This window comes from Hypanus sabinus, chromosome 23, assembly GCF_030144855.1.
Source record: "Hypanus sabinus isolate sHypSab1 chromosome 23, sHypSab1.hap1, whole genome shotgun sequence".
Classification (NCBI taxonomy): domain Eukaryota; kingdom Metazoa; phylum Chordata; class Chondrichthyes; order Myliobatiformes; family Dasyatidae; genus Hypanus; species Hypanus sabinus.
The window spans coordinates 61,408,354-61,423,761 of NC_082728.1; the positions used below are offsets into that span (position 1 = coordinate 61,408,354).

Sequence of the window (15,408 nt, forward strand, 5' to 3'; positions counted from 1 at the left end):
CATATATCCCCCCCCCACCTTAAATTCCTCCATATACTTGTCTAGTAGTCTCTTAAACTTCACTAGTGTATCTGCCTCCACCACTGACTCAGGCAGTGCATTCCATGCACCAACCACTCTCTGAGTGAAAAACCTTCCTCTAATATCCCCCTTGAACTTCCCTCCCCTTATGTTAAAGCCATGTCCTCTTGTATTGAGCAGTGGTGCCCTGGGGAAGAGGTGCTGGCTATCCACTCTATCTATTCCTCTTAATATCTTGTACACCTCTATCATGTCTCCTCTCATCCTCATTCTCTCCAAAGAGTAAAGCCCTAGCTCCCTTAATCTCTGATCATGATCCATACTCTCTAAACCAGGCAGCATCCTGGTAGATCTCCTCTGTACCCTTTCCATTGCTTCCACATCCTTCCTATAGTGAGGTGACCAGAACTGGACACAGTACTCCAAGTGTGGCCCAACTAGAGTTTTATAGAGCTCCATCATAACATCGCATCTCTTAAACTCTGTGCCTCGACTTCTGAAAGCTAACACCCCATAAGCTTTCTTAACTACCCTATCTACCTGTGAGGCAACTTTCAGGGATCTGTGGACATGTACCCCTAGATCCCTCTGCTCCTCCACACTACCAAGTATCCTGCCATCTACTTTGTACTCTGCCTTGGAGTTTGTCCTTCCAAAGTGTACCACCTCACACTTCTCCGGGTTGAACTCCATCTGCCACTTCTCAGCCCACTTCTTCATCCTATCAATGTCTCTCTGCAATCTTTGACAATCCTCTACATTATCCACAACACCACCAACCTTTGTGTCATCTTCAAACTTGCCAACCCACCCTTCTACCCCCACATCCAGGTCGTAATAAAAATCACAAAAAGTAGAGGTCCCAGAACCGATCCTTGTGGGACACCACTAGTCACAACCCTCCAATCTGAATGTACTCCCTCCACCACAACCCTCTGCTTTCTGCAGGCAAGCCAATTCTGAATCCATCTGGCCAAACTTCCCTGGATCCCATGCCTTCTGACTTTCTGAATAAGCCTACCGTGTGGAACCTTGTGGAATCCATGTAGATCACATCCACTGCACAATATGCCTGGTCACCTCCTCAAAGTACTCTATTAGGCTTGTTAGACACGATCTGCCCTTCACAAAGCCATGCTGACTGTCCCTGATCAGACCATGATTCTCTAAATGCCCATAGATCCTATCTCTAAGAGTCTTTTCCAACAGCTTTCCCACCACAGATGTAAGGCTCACTGGTCTATAATTACCCGGACTATCCCTACTACCTTTTTTGAACAAGGGGACAACATTCACCTCCCTCCAATCCTCCAGTACCATTCCTGTGGACAACGAGGACATAAAGATCATAGCCAGAGGCTCAGAAATCTCTTCCCTCACCTCATGGGCAGCCTGGGGAATATTCCGTCAGGCCCCAGGGTCTTATCCATCCTAATGTATTTTAACAACTCCAACACCTCTTCCCTTAATGCTCCAGAACATCAAACACATTCATATTGTCCTCACCGTCATCAAGCTCCCTCTCATTGGTGAATACTGAAGAGAAGTATTCATTGAGGACCTCACTCACTTTCACAGCCTCCAGGAACATCTTCCCACCTTAAACTCTAATCAGTCCTATCTTCACTCCTGTCAATCTTTTGTTCTTCACATAATTGAAGAATGCTTTGGGATTTTTCTTTACCCTACTAGCCAAGGCCTTCTCATGCCCCCTTCTTGCTCTTCTCAGCCCCTTCTTAAGCTCCTTTCTTGCTACCCTATATTCCTCAATAGACTCATCTGATCCTTGCTTCCTAAACCTCACATATGCTGCCTTCTTCCACCTGACTAGATTCTCCACCTCACTTGTCACCCATGGTTCCTTCACCCTACCATTCTTTATCTTCCTCACTGGGACAAATTTATCCCTAACATCCTGCAAGATATCCCTAAACATCGACCACATGTCTATAGTAAATTTCCCTGCAAAAAACATCATCCCAATTCACACCTGCAAGTTCTAGCCTATAGCCTCATAATTTGCCCTTCTCCAATTAAAAATTTTCCTGTCGTCTCTGATTCTATCCTTTTTCATGATAATGTTAAAGGCCAGGGAGCAGTGGTCACTGTCCCCCAGTTGCTCACCCACTGAGAGATCTGTCACCTGACCTGGTTCATTATATACTAGTTCTAGTATGGTATTCCCCCTCATCAACCTGTCAACATACTGTGACAGGAATCCATCCCAGACGCACTTTTCAGACTCTGCCCCATCTAAACCATTGGAACTAATCAGGTGCCAACCAATATTAGGGAAGTTAAAGTCACCTATGATAACAACCATTATTTTTGCACCTTTCCAAAATCTGTCTCCCAATCTGCTCCTTGGTATCTCTTCTGCTACCAGGGGGCCTATAGAATACTCCCAATAGAGTAACTGCTCCCTTCCTGTTCCTGACTTCTACCCATACTGACTCAAAAGAGGATCCTGCTACATTACTCACCCTTTCTGTAGCTGTAATAGTATCCTTGACCAGTAATGCCATCCCTCCTCCCCTCCTCTCCCCCCCCCCCCCGTATCCCTTTCAAAGCACTGAAATCCAGGAATATTGAGAATCCATTCCCGCCCTGTTGCCAGCCAAGTCTCCGTAATGGCCTCTACATCATAATTCCATGTGTGTATCCAAGCTCAGTTCATCACCTTTGTTCCTGATGCTTCTTGCATTGAAATGCATGCACTTCAACCCTTTATCTTAGAAAGGATGTGCTGAAACTGGAGAGAGTTCAATGGAGGTTCACTAAAATGATTCCAGGATCGAATAGTTTGCCATATGAAGAGTGTTTGATGCCTCTGGGCCTGTAATCACTGGAATTCAAAAGAATGAGAGGTGACCTCATTGAAACCTTTCTCTTTGCCACTCCCATAAAGCTGTGACACATGAGGCACCCAGGCAACGGTTGTTGTATGCACAGTCTCTCCCATCTCAGGCACTGAAGCTTGTAACTCCTCCAGAGTTGTCATGGGTCTCTTGGTGGCCTCTCTCACGTCCCCTTCTTGCATGGTCACTCAGTTTTTGAGGATGGCCTTGACTGTGCTCCAAGGGATATACAGTGACTTGAAATTTTCATGTATCCGTCTCCTAACGTATGCTTTTCAATAACTTTTTTCACAGAGTTATTTGGAGTGTTCTTTTGTCTTCATGGTGTAGTTTTTGCCAGGATACTGACTCACCAGCAGTTGGACCTTCCAGGTACAGGGTCACTTTCTACAATCAATTGAAGCACCTTGTCTGCACACAGGTGATCTCCAGTTATGTGACTTCTTAAACCAATTGTCTGTACCAGTGATGATTTGGGGTGTCACATTAAAGGGGTGAATACTACACAATCAATTATTTTGTGGTTTATATTTGTAATTAATTTAGAGCACTTTGTCGAGATGTTTTCACTTTGACATGACATCAGAAAGAATGGTGATAGAGAGGCCTGGTTCCTTTGATGGAGAAGTAGGGAATGTAGAGTGAAGCTGACTGGCAAAAGAACCAAAAATGACACAAGAGCCAAGAGTTGCTGGAAATCTGGAACAACACACAGAAAAGCTGGAGGAACACACCAGGTCAGACAGTGCCTCCAGCTTTTTATGGTTCTTTAAAAATGTTTCCAAATTGCCTCTGCTGTCATGAGCTAGTGAGGTCACATGAAGGAATGATGCAGGGGAGTGGGCTTTAGTTTCTGTAATCATTAGGATCACTTCCAGGGACATGCACAAGTGCGACAGGTTGCAGATAAAGCAAGGTGGGACCAACATTCTTATTGGGAAGTTTGCTAGCTCTGTTAGAAAATTTTAAATTGAGCAGGCCAGGGAAGAGGTCTCACAGTAGTTGTTCAAATAAAGAGGTAAGACTCCTGTGGAGAATCAGAGGGATCTTGGGGTCAGAGTCCACAGGACACTCAAAGCAGCCACGCAGGTTGATTCTGTGGTTAAGAAGGCATACGGTGCATTGGCCTTCATGAACCGTGGGATTGAGTTTTGGAGCCGAGCAGTAATGTTGCAGCTATATAGGACCCTGGTCAGACCCCACTTGGAGTACTGTGCTCAGTTCTAGTCGCCTCACTACAGGAAGGACTTGGAAACCATAGAAAGGGTGCAGAGGAGATTTACAAGGATGTTGCCTGGATTGGGGAGTATGCCTTATGAGAATAGTTCGAGTGAACTCAGCCTTTTCTCCTTGGAGCGACAGAGGATGAGAGGTGACCTGATAGAGGTGTATAAGATAATGAGGGGCATTGATCGTGTGGATAGTCAGAGGCTTTTTCCCAGGCTCAAATGTCTAGCACGAGAGGGCACAGTTTTAAGGTGCGTGGAAGTAGGTACAGAGGAGATGTTGGGGTAGGCTTTTTACGCAGCGAGTGGTGAGTGCGTGGAATGGGCTGCTGGCAGCAGCGGATGCAATAGGGTCTTTTAAGAGATTCCTGGTTGGCTACATGCAGCTTAGAAAAATAGAGGGCTATGGGTAAAGCCTAGGTAGTTCTAAGGTAAGGACATGTTCGGCACAACTTTGTGGGCCGAAGGGCCTGTATTGTGCTGTAGGTTTCTGATGTTTCTAATTACCTCAAGGTAAAATAGTAAATCCAATAGTAAAATAGGTCAAACAAGAAACTGAACATCAAGGGAATTTCAAAGCTAAATTATATCTATTTTAATGCAAGGAATAGCACTCATAAAGTAGATGACACAAAGCTTTAATTAACCAGTGGTCTATGATACATTTACTGTTATTGAAGGAGCAGCAGGACTGGCCACTTGAAATCCATGTGTGTAGGGTTTCCAGGTGAGATAGTGGAGGGTGCTGGTAAAAGAAGAGAAGATATTGCACTATTAGCCAGAGGTTGCATTACTTCAGTACAGCAGAAAGATATCCTAAAAGGACCCACAAATGAAGCCAGAGATGAGAAATAAAAAGAGTGTTGTCACTTTGCTTGGCATGTATTACAGACCTACCAACAGTCAGCAGGAGACAGGGACAGAAATGAAGGTAACTGTCAGAGAGCTGGAATTAAAATAAGGTTATCTTACTGAGGGATTTGAATTTTCCAGTTTTTTACTGGAATTGCCTTATAGTCAGTCCTTTTTTTCACTATTTGCTTATTTTGTAATTTATAGTATGTTTATGTCTGCGCAAAACAGCAAATTTCACAACATTTAAGTCAGTGATAATAAGCCGATTCTGAGTGAAAAACAGGAGATGAAATTTTTGGGGTGAGTTTGTGGATGAACCAACAATAGAAGGAAAATTATGCAACCTGACCTTTGGAAATGTAGCTGGTCATGTGGAAAAAGTGCGAATGGAAGATCATTTCTAAGATAGTGACAACAAACCATATCATTTAGAGTTGTAGAAAAGGCGAGGCATGGGCCCGTTTTCAGTTTGAAATTGCTGTAGGGCCAGTTTCATTAACATAAAGCAAGACATAGCAAATGTAGATTGGGAGCATCTGCACAGCAGGAAATGTCAACAAAGCACTTGAATAACTTAGGCACTGAAGGTTATGGAGCCAGTGAGGGGAGATGTGATGCCCGCTGGTCAGCGAGGATGGTTTGGTTAGTTTGGCTTTCTTCCATGCTGTGCGATTCTATCACATGTAGAAAAGATTTTATACACAAGCGGCTTGAGTCGGAATGCAGAGAGCGGGCAGACTCGACTAGTGGATAAATTCCTGAAATAATCTGCTGGAACATGGAGGGGTAGAACTGTGCTGACTGATCTCTTTCTGGAATAAAATTGTGACATGAATACAGCAAGCCAATGAGATCTACAGCACCAAAATTAATTGACAGCAAGGAAAGCAAACATAATAAGTGATGTTTCTAGAATGTTCCAGAGTAGTGACTTTCCGAGCCCGGAACTGGACAAAGGCCTGAAGGCAATCAAGCGGCAAACAGCTGATTGAATCCGCCCATAATTCTTAAAGAACATTCCAGAAGGCAGGGAAGTAGCTAGCAAAACTGTTCACCAACACTCCTGCCACCAGCAGTATCAGTATTTTGAACATCTGACGTAAATGCCAGCTTTGCTTCAAACATTTGGCATCAATCCAAGCACTAAGCCATAACGATCAAAGCAGCTCCCACCCTGTCCCACTCCTCTCGATAATGTACAAAGTCCCGGAATGCTTCCTGTCAAACTGACAGATCCCTCCCTTAAAACGGGCAGGTCTGTGCACAGGGTTTAGGTCCAATCAGTGCCCTTTCCCACCTACAGTGATCAGAATCCAGTCCCACCTGATATCGTAGCTCCTACACCTGTGCTGGCTTCACTGCCAAACTCTCTAATGTCAACAGTAGTACAGAATTCCCACAGCTAATTTCACAATCTGTTCTGTGACAACAAATTCAAAATCAACACAAGCTCTGACAGGAACGATTCCTGGCTCAGGACCACAATGACCTCTACACCCATATGGACAAACAGCTTACAGAATCATGGAGGTGAACCTCAGCCCATTGTGTCCATGCCATCCACACCAATCCCCTTTACTTGCATTAGGTCCATCGACTTCTACGCTGCTGGGTCAGGGTGCAGAACCGTTATCATCCTGGCATGCTTGCTTATTATCTATAACCACCTATATATGTACAATTGTTTGGTCAAATTTATAGTCGTTGTAGAATGGCTGATTCTGTATTCTCTAGAAGCTTCTTAGTTTTTCCAAAAATGTCTCATTGATTCCAATACTTGTCGAGGTGCCTCTTAAATGTCATGAATTTACCTGCACCACCTACTGGGGTAGTGCACCCCCCCCCCCCCCACCAACTGGGACAGCGTATCCATCCACCAGCTACCATGCAGGTGATAGCAAACCCCCCCCAAAGAGATCTAGAATCCATCGAAACCTACAGTCCAGCACTTCGGCATGCACAGGCTCTCCCTCTCTCTAACGAAGATGACAGGTATCACTGCTTCATAGCAAAAGGGGAGAAGAGCTCACTGTTTCAATGTTACAAAGTGCAGAGTCACTTAGATCTCGAGTTTCCCAAACTCTCTCTCTCTCTCACCACCTCAAGGCAGAGGGAGAGAGTGACAGAGACCGAGAGAGAGGTCAGGAAGGGGAGAGGGATGGGGAGGGGGAGAGGAGAGAGAGGAGGGGGAAGGGGAGAGGTCGGGAGGGGGAGAGGAAGAGGGGAGGGGAGAGGGAGGGGAGAGGAGGGGAAGGGGAGAGGGAGGGGAGAGGAGGGGAAGGGGAGAGGACGGGAGAGGAGGGAGGGGGAGAGTGAGGGGGAGAGGAAAGGGAGGGGGAGGGGGAGGGTAGGGGGAGACTCTGATAGCAGCACTCTCTGTCTTGATGTTCTGATCCCCTGGAGGACTTGGGCCCTGAAGGTGCATGTCTTCCAGGTCACTCGGAGCTGTGAAAATGCTGGGCCACCCAGTGGGAACCCACTACCATGAAGAACCGTAGCTTGAGTCAGCTGTAGATCATGGACCACGACTGAACCCCAGACACCTTGAAATGGAAAGAAGAGAGAGGAATTTAAGCTGATTCAGATAAATTTAAAGAAGTCGCCCATTGGCGCCAGTGTAGCTCCCCTCCAATGGAACCTTGTTCAGGCTTTCCTAATATCCATGCAGGTAATCTACTACACTCCCCTCATCAATATATGTCTCCTCAAAACATAAACAAACATTCCCACAAACAAATCCCCCACCCTCTCCTTTCTTCCCCTCTGCCCTCCTCTCTCCGTCTTCTCCCCTTCCCTCTCCTTTCCCTTCCCTCACCCTCCACCCACTCTCCGTACCCCTTCCCTCTTCCTCTCCCCTATCCCACTCCCCTCACTCTCCCCACTCCCCTTCTTCCTATCTCCTCTCTCCTTACCCCATCCTCTCTCCCCCTACCCCCTCTCCCTCCCACCCACCCCTCTCCCCTACCCACTCTCACCTCCCCCACGCCTCTCTCCCTCCCACCACCTCTCTCTCTCCCCTCCACCTCTCTTTCCCTCCCCCTTTCTCCCTCTATCCCATCCCTCCTCATACCCCTCTCACCCTCTCTTCCTTGGCCTACATCCGCTCTCTCACCACCTCCCATTCTCTCCCTACCCCCTCTCTCCCCACCCTCCCCCTCTTCCTCTCCACCCACTTCCTCTCTTCTTCCCTACTTTGCCCCTCCTCCCCTCTCCCCTTCCACTCTTGCTCCCTTCCCCTCTCTCTCCTCATCTCTCCCCTCCCCCTCATCTCCCCATTTCCTCTCCCTTCCCCACCCCTCTCCTGCTTTCCTCCCCCTCCCTCCCCTTGTCCCCTCCCCACTCTACCCCTCCCTCCCCTCCCCCACTCCCTGCCCTCCCCTCCCCCTCACTCTTTTCCCCTTTCTCCTCCCCTCCCCTTTCCCTCCATTCACCTCCCCCTCACTTCCCCTCTTCCCTCTCTACCCCTCCCCCACTCCCTGCCCTCCCCTCCCCCTCACTCATTTCCCCTCTTTCTCCTCCCCTCCCCCTCACTTCCCCTCTTCCCTCTCCTTCTTTCCTCCCCCTCCCTTCCCCACCCCTCGTCTCCTCCCCACTCTACCCCCTCTTACTCCCCTCCCCACCCCCCTTTCTTTTCCCCTACCCTCCCCCCTCTTAGATTCTCGTACGCCCTCTACGTGGTATCGCGATATTTTGGACATGTCGCAGGCAACATGGCGGAAGCGGATGGAGAGACGCTGGAGTCCTGGTTGAGTGAGTGTCCGGTGTGGTGGGATGAGAGGTTGGAGTTCTCCGAAGTTATACTGGGGACAGTGAGCATTATTAGTACAGCCGTGGTTGGGGTTATTACTGGAAATAATACCGTTGACGCGGTGTCTGTCAATGATACAGGGTGGTGGGCTGTTCCCTACAGTAATACTCCGAGGAGATACCGAGTAATGAAATAGGGCTGGTGATTGATTCTTGGGAAACGGGGCGGTGGAGTATTACTTTTTAATAATGCCAGCATGATGCAGTATAACAGGAATAAACAAAGTGGCTTGGTTACAGTATTAAAGGGATGATGGTCACTTGTAGTAATAGCACAGGAGTGGTCCGGTTACTGACCGACTGTATCAACACGGGGGTGGCAATACGCCCCCTACTCCAGCAGTTGTGTTGCCTGTAGTTGTCATAAGTGAAGTGAAGGGCACCCTCCATCAACTTGCAGAACAAGATGTTTGAAGAAGAGATGATGTAGGGGTTGTGCTGCCTGCAATAATAATACTGGGGATAGAGTGGTACCTAATTGTAAGGATGACGGATTATCTGCACCAGTCGTATCAAGGACGCTAGCAGTGGGTTTTTATAACTAAGGACGTAAACGGCAGCTTTTTATGGTACAGAAGAAAGCCATTCAGCTCATCAAGTTTATGGTAGTTAATGGTGCATTGTTGGGCTTCATTTGCAGCTCTGAAAGTTACAGCACATAAAGATTTTTTTTAGAATTTAATATGAATTTCTTTGGGTGAATTTTATTTTCCTCTTTAACCCTGTTAGCTATTAATTTTATTGTCCCAGGTTATTGCCTACTTGTCCTTCTAATCACCTCTTTAGGTTCCCCAGCCTCTTCTGTTCTAAAGTGTATAACTCTAGTCTAACCAGTTTTTCCAGTCTTAACTTCTTCATTCATAATAACTTTTCATATCAGCCCTGTACATCCTCTACTACAAGAGCATCTCTATCACAGTGTGTTGATCGGAAGTTTTTCTAGTCTGCCTGCAGCCTGATGAATGTTTAATACTGTTTGAGAATAGCATCCTTACTGTTATAGTGTTCATAATGAACTGCCAACACAGCTGAATGATTCAGGACAATGGTTTGTTTTACTGTGAGGTTTGTGTCAAAGCAATTTCTCCATGTTAACAGCAGTAAGTATTCCTATTGGGTGAGGAATAATAAAGGCCATAAGACATAGGAGCAGAATTAGGCCTTTTGGCCCATTGAGGCTGCTCCACTATTCAATCATTGCTGATCCTTTTTTCCCTCCTCAATCTTACTCCCCAACCTTCTCCCCAGAACCTTTGATGCCATGTCCAATGAAGAAGCTATCAATCTCTGCCTTAAATACTCCCAATGACCTGGAACGACCTGGCCTCCACAGCTTCCTATGGTAACAAATTCACCACCCTTTGGCTAAACATATTACTCTGCATCTGCTTTAAATGGATGCACATCTATCCTGAGGCTGTGCCCTCTTGTCCTAGACTCCCCCATCGTGGGAGACATCCTTTCAACATCTACTCCATCTAGGCCTTCCACCATTGAAAGGTTTCAATGAGATCCTCCCCTCATCCTTCTAAATTCCAGTGAGTGCAGAACTAGAGCCATCAAACGTTCCTCGTATGATAACCCTTTCATTCCTGGGATCATCTTTATGAACCTCTTGTGGACCCTCTCCAATGCCAGCACATCTTTTCTAAGATGTGGAGCCCAAAGCTGTTCCCAATACTCAAGGTGAGGCCTCACCAGTGCCTTATAAAGCCTCAGCATCACAACCTTGCTCTTGTATTCTAGACCTCTTGAAATGAATGCAATTGCTCTCCTCACCACCAGCTTAAACTGCGAGTTAACCTTTAGTCTGCACTGCACAAGGACCCCCAAGTCCTTCTGCATCTCAGATTTTTGTATTTTCTCCCCATTTAGAAAATAGTCCAGACATTTATTTTTACTACCAAAGTGCACGACCATGCATTTTCCAACATTGTATTTTGTTTGCCTCTTTCTTGCCTGTCTCCTAATCTGTCTAAGTCCTTCTGCAGCCTACCTGTTTCCTCAACACTTACTGCTCCTCCACCAATCTTTGTATCATCTGCAAACTTGGCAACAAAACCATCTATTCCATCATCTAAATCATTTATATACAGCATAAAAAGAAGTGGTCCCAACAACAACCCCTGCAGAACACCACTCGTCACTGGCAGTCAACCAGAAAAGAATCCTTTTATTCCCACTCGATGCCTCCTACCAATCAGCCAATGCTCTAAACATGCCAGTAACTTTCCTGTAATACCATGGGCTCTTAACTTGGTAAGCAACCTCATGTGTGGCACCTTGTCAAAGGCCTTCGGAAAGTCCAAATTTCCAACACCCATTGATTCCCTACTTGTAATCTCCTCAAAGAATTCCAACAGGTTCGTCAGGCAAGATTTTCCCTTAAGGAAACAACGCTGACGTTATCCTATCTTGTCCTGTGTCACCAAGTACTCCATCACCTCATCCTTAACAATTGACTCTAATATATTCCTAACCACTGAGGTCAGGCTAACTGGTCTATAGTTTCCTTTCTGCTGCCTTCCTTCTTTCTTAAAGAGTAGAGTGACATTTGCAGTTTTCCAGTGTTCTGTCACCAGACCGGATGTCATTATTTTTGAAAGATCATTAATGCCTACACAATATATTTTAGAAGCCCAGGGTGCTGTTCACCTGGTCCAAGTAACTTCTGTACCCTTAGGTCTTTCAGGTTTTTCTTCACACCCTTCAATATCTGGCATACTATTAGTGTCTTCCACAGTGAAGACTGATGTAATATACTCATTTAGTTCACCTGCCATCTCCTCGTCCCCGTTACTATTTCTCTGGCCTTATTTTCTAGCAGTTTTGTATCCACTCTCATCTCTTTTTTTTTTAACATGCTTGAGAAAGCCTTTACTATCCACTTTGATATTGTTTGTTAGCTTGCTTACATATTTCATCTTTTTCCTAATGATTCTTTTAGTTGCTCTCTGTAGGGGTTTAAAAACATTCCCAATCCATGAACTCAGTCATATTGTGACCACTGCCTCCTAAGGGTTCCTTTACCCTAAGCCCCAATCACATCAGGTTCATTACGGATCAATATAGCTAATCCCTTAGTAGGCTCAATGTCAAACTGCTCTAAGAAGCTTTTTCTTAGGCATTCAACAAACTCTCTCTTGAGATCCATTACCAACCTGATTTTCCCATCAACCTGACTATCTCTCATGACTATCAAAATATTGCCCTTTTGATGTGCCTTTTTAATTTTCCATTGTAATCTGTGGTCTACTTCCCAGCTACTGTTAAGACACGCTTCTTGGGAAGAGTAAACAAGCTATCAGTTCGTTTAATCAGTGTGGTTAAGGAAGAATTATTCTAAGAAGAAGTTTGACTTGAGGAGAGATATCACTGGCATGTTGATTCACTGATTCCTTTGATGAGGTAAACAAGATGAAGACATTTCTCATCTTCATGAATTTTCAAAATGTTTGATGAAGTCCCACATAAAAGGCTGGAGAACAAAAAGTGAAGCCCTAGACTAAAAGAATCAATGGTTGGATGGGGGAGGGGGGGTGTCAGCAAGTTAGATTAATTGTACAATGCTGAAGAGCTGTGGTATTTTTTAGATTATAAGTTGGCAGGTAATGTTTTTCAGATTGTGAGGGTGCAGAGAAGATTTGCTGGGGAAGCTGAGATGAAGATGAGTGGGTGTTCAGCACATTTGACTGATTTCCCCCGTGCTGCCTCAGTGCTGTGGAATTTTTTTCTGTGGGGGACTGTGATTTGATGTTTATGTCCTCAGTGCTGAACACACTCCATGCTTACGCGGGACTTTGCAGTACGTGTTGCATGTGTTTCTGGTTACTCTTTTGCTATTTGCGTGATTTGATTGAGGCACTTTGGCGTAGAACTTTCTCTGTGGTCATCTACACAGCATTAAACCCAACTGACTTGGTGGCCACGGCTCCAGGACCATTTTGGGGACTTTTCAGTTTGACGTTTAATATTTTAATATTGATTCACTGTGAGATTTAATATTCACTGTGAGATTAGATCACTTTTCGTGGTTTGTGGAATTTGTTCTTTTTTTCTGCATATTGGCTGTTTGATGTTTTCTTTAAATGAGTTCCATGGTGTCTCCTTGTATCATGCCTGTGGGCAGAGGAATCTCAGGGAACGTACTCTGATAAATGAGGTAGGAGATCATGACTGTTAAAGAGAAGGGAGCAATTCCCATTCACAGGTGATGGTGGGCAGCAGGAAGAAACTCCAGTTCACAGACAGTAGAGGTTTCACACTGAGGCCCTTCATCAGGACTGGAAAGGAAGGGGGAAGAAGCCAGAATAAGAAGGTGGGAGGAGGGGAAGGAGGACAAGCTGGCAGGTGATGAGTGATGCAGAGGAATGAAGTCAGAAGGTGGGGGTAGGTTGGAAGAGGTAAAGGGCTAAAGGAGAAGGAATGTAATAGGTGTTGCCAGTATATCATGGAGGAATGAGAAGAGGAGGGTAGTGATGGGCAGGTGAGGAAAAGAGCAGTGATGGTAACCAGAATAGGGAGTAGAAAAAGAGAAGAGGGAGGAGGGGGAGTTAGAGAAATCATTAGTCATGCCGTCAGACTGGAGGCTGTCCAGTCAGGATGTTGCTTTCCCAATCTGAGTTTGGCCTCATCGTGGCACTAAGGAGGCCATGGACCAACATGTCATAATGGGAATGGAAAATCAGATTGAAATAGGTAGCTACAGAATATCTGCCTTTTGTGGCGGATAGAATGAAGATATTCGACGAAGTGGTCCCCAGTCTGTGTAAGATGTTACAAGTTGATTCGTAGTGAACACTTGGAAATTAATTTTCAGGGATACAGGTGGGTGATGGAGCTTTGGGGCTTTGACTGGATGGTTTTATCTAGATCCAGCATGCACTCAGTTGAAATGATAGTTCTTGATGAGGAATTAATTCATTCCTATCCGTTTAGAAGTCTGGGGAATAAACATTGTACCAGGCACAGCTGTTTTGTTAAAACTAAAGCTGAAGTTTGACTGACAAAATACATTTGCCGACCCCACTCCTCAGCCACGTTATTTGATGCTTGTATTTAGTGACATAGTAGCAGTTATCTGATTACAATGAGCACAATCAATTTTGATTATTAATAATAATGTGTATCTATAGGAGTCATTAAATTATTAAACTAGTGGTCAGTGTTCAACTATTTATGGGTTTGAATCTCACCATCATAGCCAGGGAATTGAAATGAAGTAAGCACACTTGCTATAAAAGCTTATATTGGTAGGAGTGCATCTGGTTTAATTAGTGACTCCGTGTCAGCCAATGTGGTTGTCTTTTTATTGCCACCTGACTAGGTATTGTAAGGGCCATTTAAGGATGGACAATAAATAGTCAGAAACTATAAACAAATTTAAAGAATACTAGAGGAGAGGAGAAGTTCCATTGACAGCAAGATGGAAAGTGTGAGATGTACCAGTGATGAAGGGATGGCAAGGCACTGTTTATACTGGAAATGGAAAGAAGGTGAGAGGATGCCCAGTGGGTGAGAAATTTTACAGTAATTTGTGGGAGTCAAGGGAGTATTTACAGGGTGATGAGCTATTTATTAATTTCGAGATACTGAGTGGTAAGAAGCCCTTCTGGCCCAATGAGACCACACTGCCCAATTACACCCATGTGACCAATTAACCGACTAAACCTCACATCTTTGGAACGCGGCAGGGAGCGTGAGGAAACCCACACTGTCACAGGAAAACGTACAAGCTGGCTGCAGGCCACAGGCCACAGCGGGAATTCAAGCTGGATTGTTGGCGCAGTAATAGTGTACAGTACCACTAACCACTGTGCAAGGGTTTCAGTAACTTCAACGTAAGGCTGGCAAGTGGGCGTCTGTTCTCAAATGCAGGAGTCTGATGCTACCTGTTAGTATCAACATGTACATAAGCTGGATGAACTCAGCAGGTTGGGCAGCATCCGTTGAAATGAGCAGTCAATGTTTCGGGCCGAGACCCTTTGTCAGGACTGAAGAAGGAGGGGGCAGGGGCCCTATAAAGAAGTTGGGGGTTGGGTGGAAGATGCCAGGTGAAAAACCAATCAGAGGAAAGATCAAGGGGGAGGGGAAGGAGGGAGGGGATAGGCCAGAGAGGTGAAGAAGGAATGTGAGGGTATGGGTACCCTGTGGGTAGTAGAAGAAGGCAGAGTCATGAGAGAGGTGATAGGCAGCTAGAAGAGAAGGCAGAGTGAAAGTGGGATGGGTGAAGGGAGAGGGAGGGAATTACCGGAAGTTGGAGAATTCGATGTTCATACCAAGGGGCTGGAGACTACCCAGACGGTATATGAGGTGTTGTTCCTCCAACCTGAGTTTGGCCTCATCATGACAGCAGAGGAGGCCATGTATGGACATATCCGAATGGGAATGTGAAGGAGAGTTGAAATGAGTGGCAACCGGGAGATCCTGTCTGTTGTGACGGACAGAGCGTAGGTGCTCGACGAAGCAGTCCCCCAATCTGCGTCGGGTCTCGCCGATGTAGAGGAGGCCGCACCGGGAGCACTGGATACAATAGATGACCCCAACAGACTCACAAGTGAAGTGTTGCCTCACCTGGAAGGACTGTTTGGGGCCCTGAATGGTGGTAAGAGAGGAGGTGTAAGAGAGTCGTGGAGGGAATG

General features: G+C 45.7%; 1 protein-coding gene across 1 annotated transcript in view; it reads left to right on the plus strand.

Annotated features, from left to right (window-relative positions):
• Positions 1-8,573: 8,573 nt before the first annotated feature.
• gga3b (golgi associated, gamma adaptin ear containing, ARF binding protein 3b) overlaps positions 8,574-15,408 on the plus strand; it is a 77,182-nt gene continuing 70,347 nt past the window's right edge. Inside the window, exon 1 of the mRNA XM_059948988.1 lies at positions 8,574-8,710. Coding sequence (XP_059804971.1) covers positions 8,671-8,710 — 40 coding nt within the window. The 5' untranslated portion in view covers positions 8,574-8,670. The remainder of the gene's footprint in view (positions 8,711-15,408) is intronic.